This window comes from Argopecten irradians, chromosome 16 (genome assembly GCF_041381155.1).
Source record: "Argopecten irradians isolate NY chromosome 16, Ai_NY, whole genome shotgun sequence".
NCBI lineage: Eukaryota > Metazoa > Mollusca > Bivalvia > Pectinida > Pectinidae > Argopecten > Argopecten irradians.
Window position 1 is genome coordinate 11,209,524 of NC_091149.1, and position 16,342 is coordinate 11,225,865.

General features: G+C 35.1%; 1 protein-coding gene across 4 annotated transcripts in view; it reads left to right on the top strand.

The window, feature by feature from the left end:
• The window catches only part of LOC138310511 (calcitonin gene-related peptide type 1 receptor-like), a 43,123-nt gene that overhangs the window by 12,631 nt on the left and 14,150 nt on the right, over window positions 1-16,342 (top strand). For all 4 annotated transcript variants that reach the window (XM_069251759.1, XM_069251762.1, XM_069251760.1 and 1 more), the window contains exons 3-6: window positions 10,552-10,996; window positions 11,536-11,627; window positions 13,002-13,093; window positions 14,242-14,395. In XM_069251759.1, coding sequence (XP_069107860.1) covers window positions 10,552-10,996; window positions 11,536-11,627; window positions 13,002-13,093; window positions 14,242-14,395 — 783 coding nt within the window. The remainder of the gene's footprint in view (window positions 1-10,551; window positions 10,997-11,535; window positions 11,628-13,001; window positions 13,094-14,241; window positions 14,396-16,342) is intronic.

Below are 16,342 nucleotides of genomic sequence, written 5' to 3' on the forward strand. Positions count from 1 at the left end.
CATGATCACCAAACAATACGTTTATACTGAAATATACAAACATATAGGATTGTAGCTTCAAAACTTATTTGCATATTGTTTTCCTTAAAAAGAAGCTTACACGTGATTATGATGCTATTACAATTCGCGTATCACGTGATTCTTGATAACATTTTATGGAATTATTGTATCTATTGAGGATGGAATGACAGAAAAAGATGATATTCTATAGGAAAAAAAGATTACGTTCCATTACCATATAGATGCTAGTCCAACTGATACGTTATCGGGTATCACGTGGTACGTGACTTAGTCCCAATGGAAGTTTAAAGAGATTAACAAGTTTTTAAATGTATGCATATTCATAAAAGTACTCGTGTATCAGATAAGCATTAAACCTAGACTTACCAATGTGTCAAATAATCACTAGATATTGTCCATTTAGAAAATAATCACACAGTCATCGAAGTAGAATTATTAGGATATGGCTTGATTATTTTTGTCTCTACTTCATGCCTGATTCTAGTTTTAAACTAGGGGGACATAATCTATTAAAGAACTCTGCTGAGAAAGTTTTATCAGCAACTTAGGGTCTGGTGGCCAGTCTTATCATCGAAGCAGAGATGACGAAAGGAATTTGTTATTTTCCCTGCTGAAAACAAAACCTTACATCGATAATATAAAAAAAAATGGCTTTTAGTTTTAATGAAAATAAACCAACATACTCTGGAAGGAATTGGTAAACACCACTACAATAAATGTTATTTAAAATTTTAAAAAAATATAAAAATATAATTAACATAATACAAGAATCATCGATTCATACATAGATATATGCAGTAGGTGAATGATTGCCCAACTTTATTGGTAGAACATTCGGTATATTCCTCTATACATAAATACACGTTTTACTGATCATGAGCCAGTATCTACAAAAGTCGGGAAGTTTTACAGTTTTATGGCTTTTTATTATAAACATACACCACTTTCCTCTCCGTCTGGCAATCAGACTGGCAGCTATCGCGGAAAGTAACGATAATGTTCATACCCTGTCTGGAGTGTTGTGGAAATCTAAGGTTGTGACAGACAAGCTACATATGTAAACAATCAATCAAACAGCACAGCGAAACTCCCGTATATAGCACGGTGGAGTCATTCAATTCAGCATACAGCTAATGAGTTTTTTATGCCATTTCAATCGATCGGTTATCCTCTCCATCCCAAACACACACCCCTGCCCGTCAGTGCGCACACAATATACACTATGACCCCAATTCAGATATTTTCGAGTCAATCGTGACCGTGGGAGTCGATGCTGTTTGGTCAAAACGATTTCTCTGTATTTCAAGGGCCGAGGAGTGTTTTTCATGCCTGCGTCCATTCGCTTTTCGTCTGTCAACAATTCCATTTAAACCTCCTTATGAACTACTTAGTAAAGATTAAACAACAATTATCTGATTAACGTCGACACATGCAGAGATATAGCTTAAATGTTCGGGTTCAAAATTAGCTCACAGTCAGGCCAGACTGATTAAAGAGCAATCCTAAAACCAGTATCCTTGGAGACCATAGTTGCCTGTGGTTTTAAGGACACATATGGATGTTCTTAATACAAAAAACCCCATTAACATCGTCATGTGACTGTCAGTTGACCCTCGAGATACAGACACAACATCCTCTGTTTATACAAGTGTCTCAGAGGCTGTATAATCGATGTGTATTCTGTATTTGCATATTACAGTTATCTGCCCTTGCGGATATGTATTGATTGTGACCTCATGTGTTTGTGAGCGTAACGTCATACTGTTCGGTGAAAGCGACCTGAATTGCGCCACAAAATAATGACGTCACTATGAATACATACCTGCAAGGGGGCTGGCTAACTATGTGATATGCATGTATGGAATTCCTGGTAACTTGTTCAATCATAATCTAGTTTAATGACGCGTTGCAGTATGGTGACGAAATAATATAATAATAGTCAAATTTGCATTTTGTAAAAAATGTTTTCGACTTTAACCATCACTACAATGCAGCATGGTCTTAAATGTAGAAACAATGTGATTCTGATCCAATCTCATTAAATTACTATTTCATAATCAAATTATACTTATATATTCCAGGTCAAATGCCTTGGTTACACCTAGCTAAATGTACGTCTTTTAAAAACGATAATGGCATGCGATAACATACCGGTCGTTGTGATTTGGTTGTTCAAATATACGACAGCTGTGAAACACGAAATAAGGTTTCATAATCTAAAATTAACTATACAAGAAGACACAACACGAACATACCGCAGTCTCCCAGTACACTCACCTCGCACAACATACACGCAACACACCGCATACATGGGAGGCCGTCCTTACATGACCATAGCTGTTAATAGGACGTTAATAAATCAAACAAACAAACAAAGTAACAATTCAAAGGTTCACCAGACCCATCTACACTTATTTGGTAGTTTTTGACAACATTTGCGCCTGTGGTATGGGCTGGAAGTGTTCCACGATCATAAATTCAAGATAATAAAGTATTGGTTCCTGTCTAATATAATAATTATTACCAATATACAGTATTTCGTTGAATTTCGTTGATTTTTTTCTATTTGTAGTGATGGCTTGGGGTTTCTTTTGGGGAACAGTTATTACACCCCGAGTTAACCCCCGTCAATATGTGACGCGCTGGCAGGCGATAAATTAGGTAGATTGCAGGTCATAGAGCTTACGTTATTTATATTACACCATATATTCATGGATGATAGGTTACATGCATCATGTTCTGCAGTCGCTCCAGATCGACCAGACATCATATTTCATTTTAGAATCCCTTAAACATATTGTACATCATAGTATAACCCAAGAGGTACTCCGAATGTTTACGACCTCACTCGTCATGGTTTGACAACCTAATTTACTTTCATTTGCCTTCACAATATCAATCTCAATTTAGACCGGAAGTGAAAGAGGGGGGTTTGGAAGTATTACATTTACTGTGAGTATAGCGTGATTTGGTATGCAAACGAAACATTTACCAGACTGCTCACTGCTATGGTAAAGTTGAATGGATTCCTTTCCATTTCAGATGTGATCTGTCTCAATTTTAGAGTGCTCTCACTCAGTCAATGTTAATCTCGGTGATCAATTCTACTACTCTACGGATACCCCGTGTTCTCTCCTTCGGTCAAAGTGTGATGACAGTTTGAATGCTAAATCATATCTTCTTACCAGTAACCATCTACGCAGATACTCTGTTATGTAGTACTTTTTTTGCTTTAAAGCACACCATATACCTGTTATATATGTAAGGGTAACATTTTCGCGGTTTTAGCTAAAATTCGTGGAAACAGAATTTAAGTGGTTTTAATTCTTCGCGATCTGGCGGTTAAAACATATGAGATTCAACCATTCTTAATATCTGCGGGTCAATACTTTCACGATCCAAGCAATTATCCGCGAAATAGGAAAAAACATCTCCGCAAAACTAACTGACTATGCGGTTTTTCAAATTGTTAATGAAAATTTTATTAATAGATAAATTTGTGACGCCTGAGTCTGCAGAATATTTTGCGTTTGATAGAAATTAAGCATCAACATTAAATTACACAAAGTAATTTTATCAAAACATAGAAAGTTCATCCGCTGAAAACTAGCATGCAGTTGTCTTTCATACTGGTGGTTTAGTTTTGCAATTATTTTCCATGGCTCAATTCTGAAATAAAGAAAGTCTGTGGCCAGCTATATAGCCCAATACAATTGACTGGAGTTATGCAATCGTTGATAAAATCAGCTATAGCCTTTATATATATAACATTGTGTAAGCTTATATGAACATTGTCTTGAGGTTAGATAATAATCTTAAAACGTCGGCTAACTTCATCAAAAACTTCAACACTGTGTTGATTACGTTGTCAGTGGAGTCTCTTTCCTTGTCGCTATCAGCGCCGTAGATGAAATATATCTTTTTCCGGCGTCTGGTATATCATTAGTGCTCGGCCATGTATCCTTTACTCTGACATTTATAGCGACTTCTAGTCCTCATTAAAGCAACCGGATACAGAGAACAACTGTTATCGATACACGATCATAAAGGATACCGATTGTCTTTAACGATGGTCAGTGCAATTGATTGTCTGATTCGGGTTGGTATTTCGTGACGATTTCTGCTGATTGGACACCTGAAATCAGAAACTCTATGGTTAGGGATACTGATTAGTCGCCTGGATATAGCCGATGTTCAGCGGCAATAATTGTCTATGGTCAGGGGCTTTTATTCGTCATTGCTTGTATACTTTGACGACAACTATTCTTTGTCACCGAATACAAACCGATATTGTATGGTCAATTGTACTGCCCGGACGCTTGATAATGATTGATAACTACATGTATAATCAGATATACTGATGGGATGCATTAAAAGGTACTAAAATTAATTTATGCTCGTTGATAAAAAATCTGGTAACCCTGGTAACCTGAAACCAAACTCATGTAGAGTTTTTATAGGGTGCGATGGACGACCAAAATGCTGATAACCAACTCTTTTTCGTGGCTACTAAAATTCGTGATATTCATTTTGATTCCAATGCGCCATCCACCACGGTCATTTAAGAAATGAAATTAGTAACCGGAGATACATATCGCAAATTTATTTGACTCGCGAAATTTGCGAAAGAAAGTTAGTTAACACAAGCCAGTACCATTGATGAACCAAATAGTTATAAGTTATAAAGTAACTGAACTGAACGAAGTAAGGATTGTAACAACAGAATCATTGGCATTCATTTTCTATTTAGAACCTGATGATGTACCTATAAACATTAACTTTCAATAAATAGCGGTTTTTATTGAGTGAGCCTTAATTCAGTTTCTTATTGAAGCATGGCCAAACTTTCCGTTTCTATATTGAGACGTTGTATATCTTATTGATTCATTTTTGTTCCCTTACAAATATTGACGCAATAAGCGTCAATATTTGAGTTCTTACACGGCGGTATATCCCGCCGCAAATGCATAATGTTTGTATCATTTGTCGTTCATTGCCTCAAGCGAATCATTGCCTTTTAAATATTAGTGGTAATTTCCTGATTAAGGTTCCACTGCTTTGTACGTGATTTGTCTGCATTCGGGTTAATGGCCATACTTTTACAATGTAGATATAATTAGTTATCCAATATGCCTCTTTAGTCGACGACGGTGACAGCGTACAGCCTATCTTGTACTTTCGGTCTATTCAAACATTCAGCTTTCGTGATCATTATCTGGTAAAATCCTTGACTTATCCTATCATTTCTCCCTCAATTTTGACGGTTTTATTACAATTTGAGAGAGTGGAAACTCCCGGCCATTTTGTAGTGCTGTATCACTGCACTTTTTGTAGCATCATTTGATTGGCTGTGAACGGCGCAATGATTTCATAGAAGAAATAGTCACAAATTTAATTTGTAATTTTGAGGAGATTGTCTTATGTGAAATGAATTTTAATGAAATTGATAACTCATAACTAGCTTGTTAAATCATAACTCGTATTCGTTGAGCGAGGAAGTACTACATGCGAAAAGTCCTTAAATATCAACATATATAATTCAGCAGTACATGTGAACTTACGTAATTTTGATCGAAATGACAGGCAGACATGATGTTATTACGTTATAGCGATCCTCAGACATATTGCTTTAGAAAACGCAACTCAAGCTAAATCTGCTGAAGAAAAGATTTAAAATGATTAGTACACTGCTGTAAGTCACGAACATCTCTATAAAAAACCATGCACCACTATCTATCGGCTGATAAGATAGTTATTATCCCCCGCGAAACGTTTGCGGGGGATATTGTTTGGGCTCAGTCCGGCCGTCCGGCCGTCCGCGAACCTTCTCCGGACTATAACTCAAAAATCGTTCAACGCAGCTCCTTGAACTTTCTGAATTTAAAAGAAAAATGCCCTAGTTGTGCCATTTTGGGATTTTTTCCGTTACGGTGGAACTTTAGTAAAAATTACCAAATTACTGTTTCCTTTTTTCCGCACTATAACACCAAGACCATTCAACGCGGTTCCATGAAATTTTCTGAATATATCACACAAGCCCCCTAGTTGTACCTTTTGCTATTGAGGACCTTCCATGTATGGTGTTTTTTCTGTTACCATGGAAACTCAGTCAAAATACCAAATTACAAATTCCTTTTTTACCTGGTTTTATTTTTTTCAGTTTTACAATTCTCACATACATTTAAAGTTATACATCAATAATAGTTACTTTGACCTTGATATATTTGGTTTTAATTCCAACGTGGGCGCTGGGGATAAATTTTCATGATCACCTTTTAGTTCACAACTTATTTCCATAACATATTTCATCATAAAAACGAAATATCATAATATGATATGGTAAATTTAGAATTCATTGTTCGTGAATATACTCATCTATTGTAGATATTAAGTATATTTATGTGGGAAAAATGTGTCAAAAGATAGATCACACCAAGATATACCAGCTTTCCAAATTTCAACAAATTCGTTCATACCATTTTCTTATTACCTAAATCGCCGTTATAAGCTTGTTAACATTTCGTTCAAGAACGATAACTCTCGATAACTCATTATCGCGCTTCCTGTCATTTGATTTTAAATATAATGTTTCTAGCAATGCTTTCACCTTAAAAGCCATTTTTTTCTTTGGTTATCAGCCGCTTTTTACAATATGCATTTCGATTTTCTAGCATCTCTTCTTCTTCGTCTTGTTTCTTCAAAGAAATTAAAGATAACGTTTTATGTTCTGCCTACATTTGTCTTCAGAAATGTAATCCAATCATTATACCGTGGTAAAGATAAACAGTTGTATATTGTATTTATAGTTCCGCCCGCTTCCTCCAATGGCGCGTTGATTAGAAGATGTCTATACGATCCGAATCCTTTTGATTCATTGTTGTCATGGAATTCGAAAAATGACAATGTCGATATTTCCGAGGAGTAATTGAGACTCGTGGTGGAGTCACCCGGTCAGGGATGGAATGGCTACTGTGGAATCCTTATCTGATGATAATAGGTCCTTAGGTCTCTAACAGAACTACGGAATCCATGTCTAACGATAAAAGGTGCTCAGGCCTATAACAAACCACACACTTAGAAGTATTCCTATCGTGTTTCCGCCGTCACATTTCTATACCAATTATGCTGCCTCAATTTATTCGTCTATCGCAGTCCTGGCGAGGCCATGTTAACAGCCACGACACACTTAACAACGCAATGTAGTGAGTTTGCAATAGATGAACACAGGGACTTGATACAAAAAATCTTCTATCTTAACGCAATAACGTTTACAATATATTTTTTCTGTTCAAAGTGATAAATTGAGAAATCAGATATTAAAGGGAAAAAAGTTCCTTTTGCATATTTTGAAAACTTAAGTCATTGCACCATTTACTCACTTTGCAATTAATACTTCCTTGGCTTCTGTTTTTACGCTAACAGGAAATTTTATGGTTTTCCAATTTGCTTTCTTGGAACATGATAGTATTTAAATTAAAGACGAAATGCTTTTCAGCTCTTGACGCAATAATAGCTCTGCTTAAAAGTTGTTTTCTATTTCACATTAAATAAATAATCTCGTATCGTGTATCTCTTAGAAATTTCACTTTGTAATCATGGGGGAATATGGTTTCTGAATACATTTATTTGAAACACAACTGTAATTTGCTGATTGAACATACCTTATTGTCAACGGTAAGGTATAACAACCGCATCAGAGGAGCTTTGTCACATGGGTTTTTTTTTCCTTTTGTAATTCATGTGACCATTAAACTGTCTTCCTATGGCCTTCATTGTCTATATAATGCCAGAACGTTGCAGAAAAGGCAATCTTCATTATTAATTCATTTTTGGGATCTATGATATTACCAAAGTTAAAATAGACAAACCGGTAATCAACGACGATTTAATCCACAAGATGGAACAGCCATTTTGACGGTGATCATTCGATGTTACCATATCAGCATTTGTGACATGATAATGGTCACGTTTTGGTGGTCAGTTATACCCCCATGGACTTCACTTTGCCTTAGTTAGTTTATATAGAAACAGTGGCAAGTGAATTTAAATATAATAAAGTAATTTCCAACTTGAAATAAGATCTAGTTTAAAAAAACAGTGTTGATCATTTCGCAGAATAACTATGGTGATCTACCAAAAGTTTGTTATTTTTTAGTTGTTCAAGATGCAATAATTTTTCGTTTGAACAATAATGTGAAAAGTATTATTTCCAATCAATAAATGTGATGGATTTTTTTTATTAAATAAATGATGAAATATTGAGGATAGTCCTTGTGTCTTGATATATAACAATTATTTTCATCGTGATGGGTGAAAAGTTTGATATTTGTCATGAATTTGATGCACGAGTGAAAACACTATAAAGGTAGCGACCTCACAAGATGAAAATTAACCATTATTCGTCAAAAACACTGATTTTTCGTTTGGTTTCATTCTTTACGTTGTTTTTCTAGACCTAAACTATGCTTGTGTAACTAGTCAAATTTATTATCTAAAATTAAATGCTATGTAACTAGTAAATAATCTATTTATTCAAAGAGACGTAACTAGTGAGGTGTATTTGCAATACTGATGCAACCTAATGTTATGAACTGGAGAGATCACTGAAGCAAATTGACTAAATTTTCAGTTACACGTCTTGATATTTCCATCTTGCATACACTTCATTGTATTATATGAGTTTATGGGTTTTGGGACGAACTCAAATTAGCATTTAAAGGATTGATCAAATATATCGATGGCCTTGAAATCAGGTCGCATCTATATATATCTAGATGTTTTATCACACTCCGGCCTTTTTGTCTGTCTGTAAACTCCAGTCCCAGAGGTATTGACCGCACTCCAGTCCCAGAGGTATTGACCTCTCTTGTTTCCGATTTGATTTACATAACTCAGCACTAGATTATGACAAGCGTTTGAGCAGACAGAAATGAGAGCACGTTCAATGTTCCATAAGTACATGACAATGCCAATCTAGCAAACCTCAGATAACGGTCAGATTGTTGTTAACGCTTCCAGGTCAGTATTGCCTGGAGCTATATTTATCCGTGTCTAATTTAATTACAGTCCTCGCCAGGGAATGTCACCTCGTATCTCCATCCACATCACTGTGTCAGAATCCACCGTCTACTGACCTAATTCAAATGTGCAATATCTGTTTACTCTCTGAGGCAAATGGACTTGCACTTAATCATGCGAAACATTTTAGTATGATGTAGCTATATTACATTTTATAAAGGCATAAATGTGTACCATTAGTAGATACAACCTTATTCGGGGAAGTCGTTCTTATGTTGATTAATGTCACAATACATCATATTTATTTGAAATGATGTATTGTCATACGCCTAAAAGTTCTTAAATAGAGCAAATTTTAACGTGTACAATGCACTTTTAATCCATGTTGGGGTTTTTTTCGTGTCGTTTTGTTATCATTTGCCGTTGAAATATTCCTTTTATTGTTTTCCGCTTTAGAAACAAAAAAACGTCTTACAATGCAAGACGTGGATACGCTATTAAGGATCCGCTCGGGTGAGGTTTCAGTTTCTTTGAAGTCTCGTTTCAACATTGACAAAGATATTTTGTGATTTTCAAATACCGTATAGCCGAATGTTTTCGCGGGGATGATATTTTCGCGATTTTGCGGCACATTGCTATGATAACGAAAATTCGATCTGCGAAATAATGAGAAATGGCTGAACGATGTATACCTTTAAAAGAGTAAAATTAGGATTTTTTTTAGTTTCGTTTTTAGATCAAATAAGCGACTATACGATAGCCATATAGAAAACATGGCAAATGTTAGACTTCTATTGTTTGTAGATTTTTGGACTTTGGTGGCCATTTTGAAAAAATGCATTACTTTGTAAATTCACTTTGTAGATACACTTTTTGATTCATGTAGAATCGTTTTACTTCAATTGCCTGTGCGATGACAGTCTAAGCTTTATCAAGTTTGCTGTAGATCAGTCCACTGTGATATGAATAATATAAGTAGGCGTGTAAGTAAGTGTAAGATTATAACCTTTTAGTGAAGTTAATTTGAACTTTTTAGTAAATATTGTTGAAAAATAGCAATGCTTGAAACGGAACAAAACGAAAAAATACAATCAATGTAATTAAAATCAAACACGTAATTTTGTTCCATTACGATGTTATACGTTACGCTCCAACAAATTTGCAAAATTTAAGAAAACGTTAATCATCAAAACTTCCCCTGTGAAGCGTTGGATCCGTCAAAATTGTAAAAGCCGCGGTATTTTTCATCTTCAGAATTTAGTGGGTATGGGGTAACATATAACAGTTATTTTTCACATGAAGAGTGTTTTGAATGCGTGATATTATTATTTTCTTACAGAAAACATTGATTTTGGCAATTATGCAAACATTTATATGTGGTCAGTGATCGGAGGTTCAGGGTTTATCAAGCTACACATATGTTATTGAAAAGCTGTGATACATATGTAGTTTATCGGTACTCTGATCTATAACACACCTTTCTTTATTATTTTTTTTCTAAATTACTTACAGGTATTCGCAATGGCTGTAACAGAAGAGGAGCATACGTGTCATTATAAATTTGGGACATATCATCCACAGATATACGACATGTTTACCTGTGCCTGGTGTTATACGTTTTTATTTCCAAAACAAGGTTTGATATCACTTCCTGACCATCCGTTTCTCTTCTTAGCATCAGAGACTGGTAGAATCCAGGCTCGATTTTATCCGGACGCCAACAATGACACGACAAGAACTGAAATCTGCCGGACATTGACTGACGAGCAATGTCAAAGATGGCAGTCATGTTGCAATGCTGCGCATGCGTGTTGTGAAAAACAGCTCTCACTTTCCCCTCCGGATAATTCAACTTGTCAGGCTACATGGGATGGATACAGTTGCTGGGGTAAAACGGCACCGGCTTCAGTCAACTATATCAACTGTCCTCTTTACATGTCCCATTCCATTCCAACACGTACGTGTTTGCCTTTAATTTTTCACTGAAAATTATAAACTGTAAGAATTGAACAATTGATTTAGTACTAGTAAGCAATATTTTAACATAGTATATACAATAAGTCGTACTTATGATAATTAGTACAAAGGTAATTATTTTAAAAAATAAATAGATATATAAAGGAAAGAATTCATTTGTGTAAGATAGTCTTCTTCTTCCACACTTGACAAGGTTATCCCGTTGTTGCTAGGGAAATATAACTCTGTCTTTTACTGGGGATGGAAAATACAGCTAACACGCGCTAGACCATGACGTCATCGATACTACTGATGAGGACGAGAGTATTTTTTCTGAAATTTTCATTGCAATATGGAATAAAAAATAATCAAACATGGGTCTGCCAAGTGGACAGGGATATCTCAATCCTCGTGAAAGATTTTTGCCGCCATCCCTCGGCAAATCTGGGGTTAACCAGCCAAACTCTTTCACTCGGGTTGAGATACATTCTATTACTCCTCCTGCATATTTTTCTAAGTAACTATGCGTTTTGTTTGTAGGTCAAGCAGAGAAGGTGTGCCTCCCAAACGCCACCTGGTTGATGAAGGAAGGACTGCAGTGGACGGACTATACACAATGCTCAAACTACAAGGTAATGTATAATAAGTTCATGTACAAAATAACAACTTATGTAACGTCTGGTCAATATATGCAGGGTAAGTGCACCGAGATCGTTCAGTTCTATGGCCAAAACATAAACACACAGCAATGAATGTTAGGCAGTTAGCATTAGGAATGGAACTTCCTCTTTACTGATTGTCGGTATATCCTTTTCGGATACCTAGTAGGCATCGCAGGCACTCAAGCATATCACAAAATTATACCAGATTCCCAAAACACCCAACACAGCTTAGAGGTATATCACGAATGTAGAAGGCTTTCCAAAAGACATTCACCAAAAACTTAAGAGTTATAAAGACCTGATATTTGGCATGTCGCATGCTTGGATGAATGGTTGCCAATTTCAAATAAATGACCTAACCTCATTATGGAGTCATATGGGTCAAATAGGCCGAATTTTTTAAAATTATCTAAATATCTTGACATTAACTATTAGGCCTGGAGATATGATATTGGACCTGTGGCATGCTGGGATGAAGGGCTACCAAATCTGTCAACATCAGCAATTATCATAGACTTTCATTCAAGGAAACTGGAATCAAATAGGCTAAAAACTTCTTGTCTAAGAGGCTTAGATATCGTTAACTGACTGACTGCAGTTTCACCTACATTAATTGTCAGAAGAACACGTTGTTACGTCCTTTCACCTTATTATGTTAGTAAGAAACATGCATATAACGAATCGTGAATGAATTATAATCCGCATTTGGACGTTTTCAAAAACTGCGATCAAATTACGATTTTTTATGTACAATTTATCTGGTTATAAAGTGCCTGCCTTCCGAGAGCCAAACTATTATCTTTCTCATCACATAAATCTTGACCGTTTTAATGATACGTCTGGTGATGGTAACCTTCCATAATTGTCTGAAGAATATTGAACGGCAGTTGTAAGCAGTTGATGAAGAAATGTCTACAAGACTGTTATGATACTCATATTATCCCAACATATAATGTAAAATTGTTGTTGCCATCAACAAATATGCATTACTGTATGTTGACATAGTGAATTGAAACTAAATTATTTTATATACGCATGATCATTGTTGGGTTTAGATAACTGAAATGGTACTGGAAAGCAGTAGAGTTTGTAACTTAATACTGTAAACAAATTTTCTTTCGCGTGCGATTTATTTTCGCGAATTTCGCGATCTAATTAAATTCACGAAAAATTATCTCAGCGAATTTATATCTACATCATCTATATTGATAAGAATTATCATTTTATTGTTAAATCCGCAAATATTAATCTTCGCGAACTTGCTTTGAGATGGAAATTGCAAATTCAAATAGTCACGAAAGAATGTTAGTTTACAGTATCCCTCTGCTGATTTGTTTTTATTAGGATCTGAAGACGTCCCTGTACATGGGTATGACCTGTAGCATCCTCAGTGTCGTTGTTCTAGTTCCGGCCATATTCATCTTCCTCAGGTATAAGTAAGTATATATCACCACAATTCACTATTCTGTATGTGATTATTACAGAGTTATCTGCCTTTGCGAGTAGGTATTGATTGTGACGTCGTTTATATCAGAGCACAACGTCATACTTTTCGGAGAAAACGATGTGAGTTGTGCTCACAAAATAATGACGTCACAATGGATACCTACCCGAAAGGGAGATAACTCTGTAACATGAAAATACGGCATTTATCTGTAGTGTGCAAATATTTCTCTCTTGTAAAGAATCATTTATACCGCTGTCGCATGCTGTATAAATGTTTATAATTTGGTAAAAAAAAATTGCAATTTTTTAATTTAGATCTCTTAGATTATCTTTCGCGATATGGCTTTTAGGGTATGTATGATTGAACTATTTCTCCTCATGGCACGGATGAAATCAATAAGACCGACCTGAGTAATGTCATGAAAATAACATTTTCATTGGCTTGAATTTGATATCATTTCGTTTTAAGCAGTGTCTATAATGATCTCTATTTCTCAAGAAGTGTCGCAAATTTCATAGGTAGGTTACCCTAGTTGTGCATATTGCAATTTGGATATGTCTCAAATTCCATAGGTCGGTTTCTCTAAGGACCCAAGTTGTGCATTTGACATCTTGCTGCCGATCCATCAACAAGATGTCTTACAGGCAGATTTTGATATCTAAAGCTTAAAAAATCCTCTTACCATTTTCAGACATAGATCAATCTTTGGTAGGCGCCAAGATCCCTCTGGGATCTCTGGTACTGTATCTCACCAATCATTTTCTGATCGTCAGGTACATCCAGCGGGGCCATTTCCGGCGTGTCAGTGTTCTAGATATATTTAGATTAATCGGTGTGATCAAAGTATCATATTTATACCAATAAATCGGATAAAAGCTATTTTATTCATAATAATTCGTTTAAAACTATCATACAATGTATTTATACTAATTCGTCGGGTTAATTCTATTATATTTATACCAGTCTGTCTGATCAAAGCTATCATTTTAAGGTCAATTCGTCTCATAGATTAACTTTATTATTATACTTTATTATGGATCGATTGTAAGTATGCGATTAGTTTTCATGACGTTTAAATCCACATGAAATACGAACATTTACAACATAACGATAATGAACTCTATGCTAATGTTAAAGGGCACTTCGTAACCAGCACCGAATACGTCTCCACATCAACTTCTTCCTGGCACTGCTATTGAAGGAAGTGGTCACAATATTATGGGATATGCTGGTGACCTATGACCGGATCTCCAAAGAGGACGCATTCAACACTCGTATTGCACAGAACGGGGTAAGATGTCATCGCGTCGTGTGTACGTGCAGTTAAATTATTTAAACGGTTTAGCTCTGTACATGTGATGGCTTAAAATAAGGATTTTTTTCTGTTTTGAATTTTCTTGCTTTACTACTACACATGCAGTATTATATAACCAGGACAAACAAAGGTGAATTTCACGTGAAATTCACATAAAGAAATATTGGATGTGTACTGTTATACATACGCATACGTTTATAGAAGAGTGAACATATCTATCATTTCTGCTATCATTTGTTGTGTAACATTCAAGTGATATCATAACGTAGATGATGTCAATGATGATAGTACACACATATTTTGTTACAAAATAAATATTACTTGAATACTTTATATTTTGAACACGCAGACACGTACCAACAAACCTCATCAGTGAAAAAAATGGAAAATAGATATAAAATAAAAGATGAAAACAAAAATGAAATAAAACAGATAAATGTCTGAATAAGAAACATCAATGGAGTAGCCTTAACAGAACTGACAGAAATATTTCATATAATAATTCCATCAATCAATCGGATAAATCCAACATTTCAATTCATTTTAATTTTTTCAATTACAGTATCATTTTTTTCTTTTTCTAAAGTGTATCTGGTATTGATAACAATGTCATGTGTTTGAGAGTAATGCTATACTTTTCATAAACGACGAAAATTTAGCTCACAAAATAGTGGCGTCACACTGCAGAAGAAAAGTAGATCTGTAATATCTAAAGAAGGAACAGATACTGTGTAATAGCAGTATTATTACTGATGAACAAAACAAGGGTTGACATTATCCATATATGTCTTCAATGCTGATTCATCTCCTCATATAAGTTTAAAAATTATTTTGTGATTATGGCAAAGAGCATAATTCATCCATTTGATATATATATATATACGTTCCCTCTGGTGATAAAACGACATCGTCACAACTTTTTCACATTTTACTTTGTATTAAATGCAATAAGATACTATTGTTAAATCTATATTGCGATAATTTTCCTTAAAAGCATATTAAATATGTATGTGTGTACCACCTTTATACATGTTGAATGGTTATTCCTTTTATTCCTGTAATTTTAATGTATCATTAGCCCAACGATAAAAGCTAATGCATCGAAGATGTGTTCGTTATGGTTCTAAAACAGCAATTACTCAAAATGTTTAAACCCCATTAGAGCAAGTGGACTGACATGCTGAGCTTCATCTTCAAAGGAACACAACTTAACCAAAACGGGTTGCACTTTACAAATGTAAATGTGAATAAAGTTTGGTTATTATTAAGTTCCAAAAAATTTAAGCTTATCGTTAGTCATAAACTTTTAAAATTTCTCTCTGAACAATGTTGTTACAATTTTTATTAAAACTTATTAGGCAAAAAAATACATTCAAAACGCAATACTTTGAAATCAGCACACGACACCGATAAACCAATCAATATCATGTATGGTAGCCATACCAAGTGAAATCTCTCCGGAAATGACTATATTCTACACATGCGCAGACTTACCGGTCGTCTCAACATCCACAAAGACATATTTTGCCCATTGTAACAATATTTAGTGGATATTTCACTTTTGTTCTGTTCTTTCAAAAATAAAACTTCCTTTACTATTGATGTGCAATTTAGTACATTGGCGCGAAAATGAAATGACAGAAATAGCAACGAAAGTTGCGCAGACTTCCCGGCCTGCATTGTAGTCTTCTGTATCTGTAATGAAAAGCGCTACCAGTCGAACTGGGATGAATCTGCATATGGAAGTACGGCTGATTATCTGCTTTGTGCTTGACATTGTAAATAAAATTTAGCGCGGAAAAGTGTTAATTTAATTATACCACCAGGTCGCACATTGTAATATTTGATTGGTTATTTCTGCGTTACAAGTCTTTCAATACTTGCCATAAGCTACTCTATCTTGGGATAGTGTTATACCATACC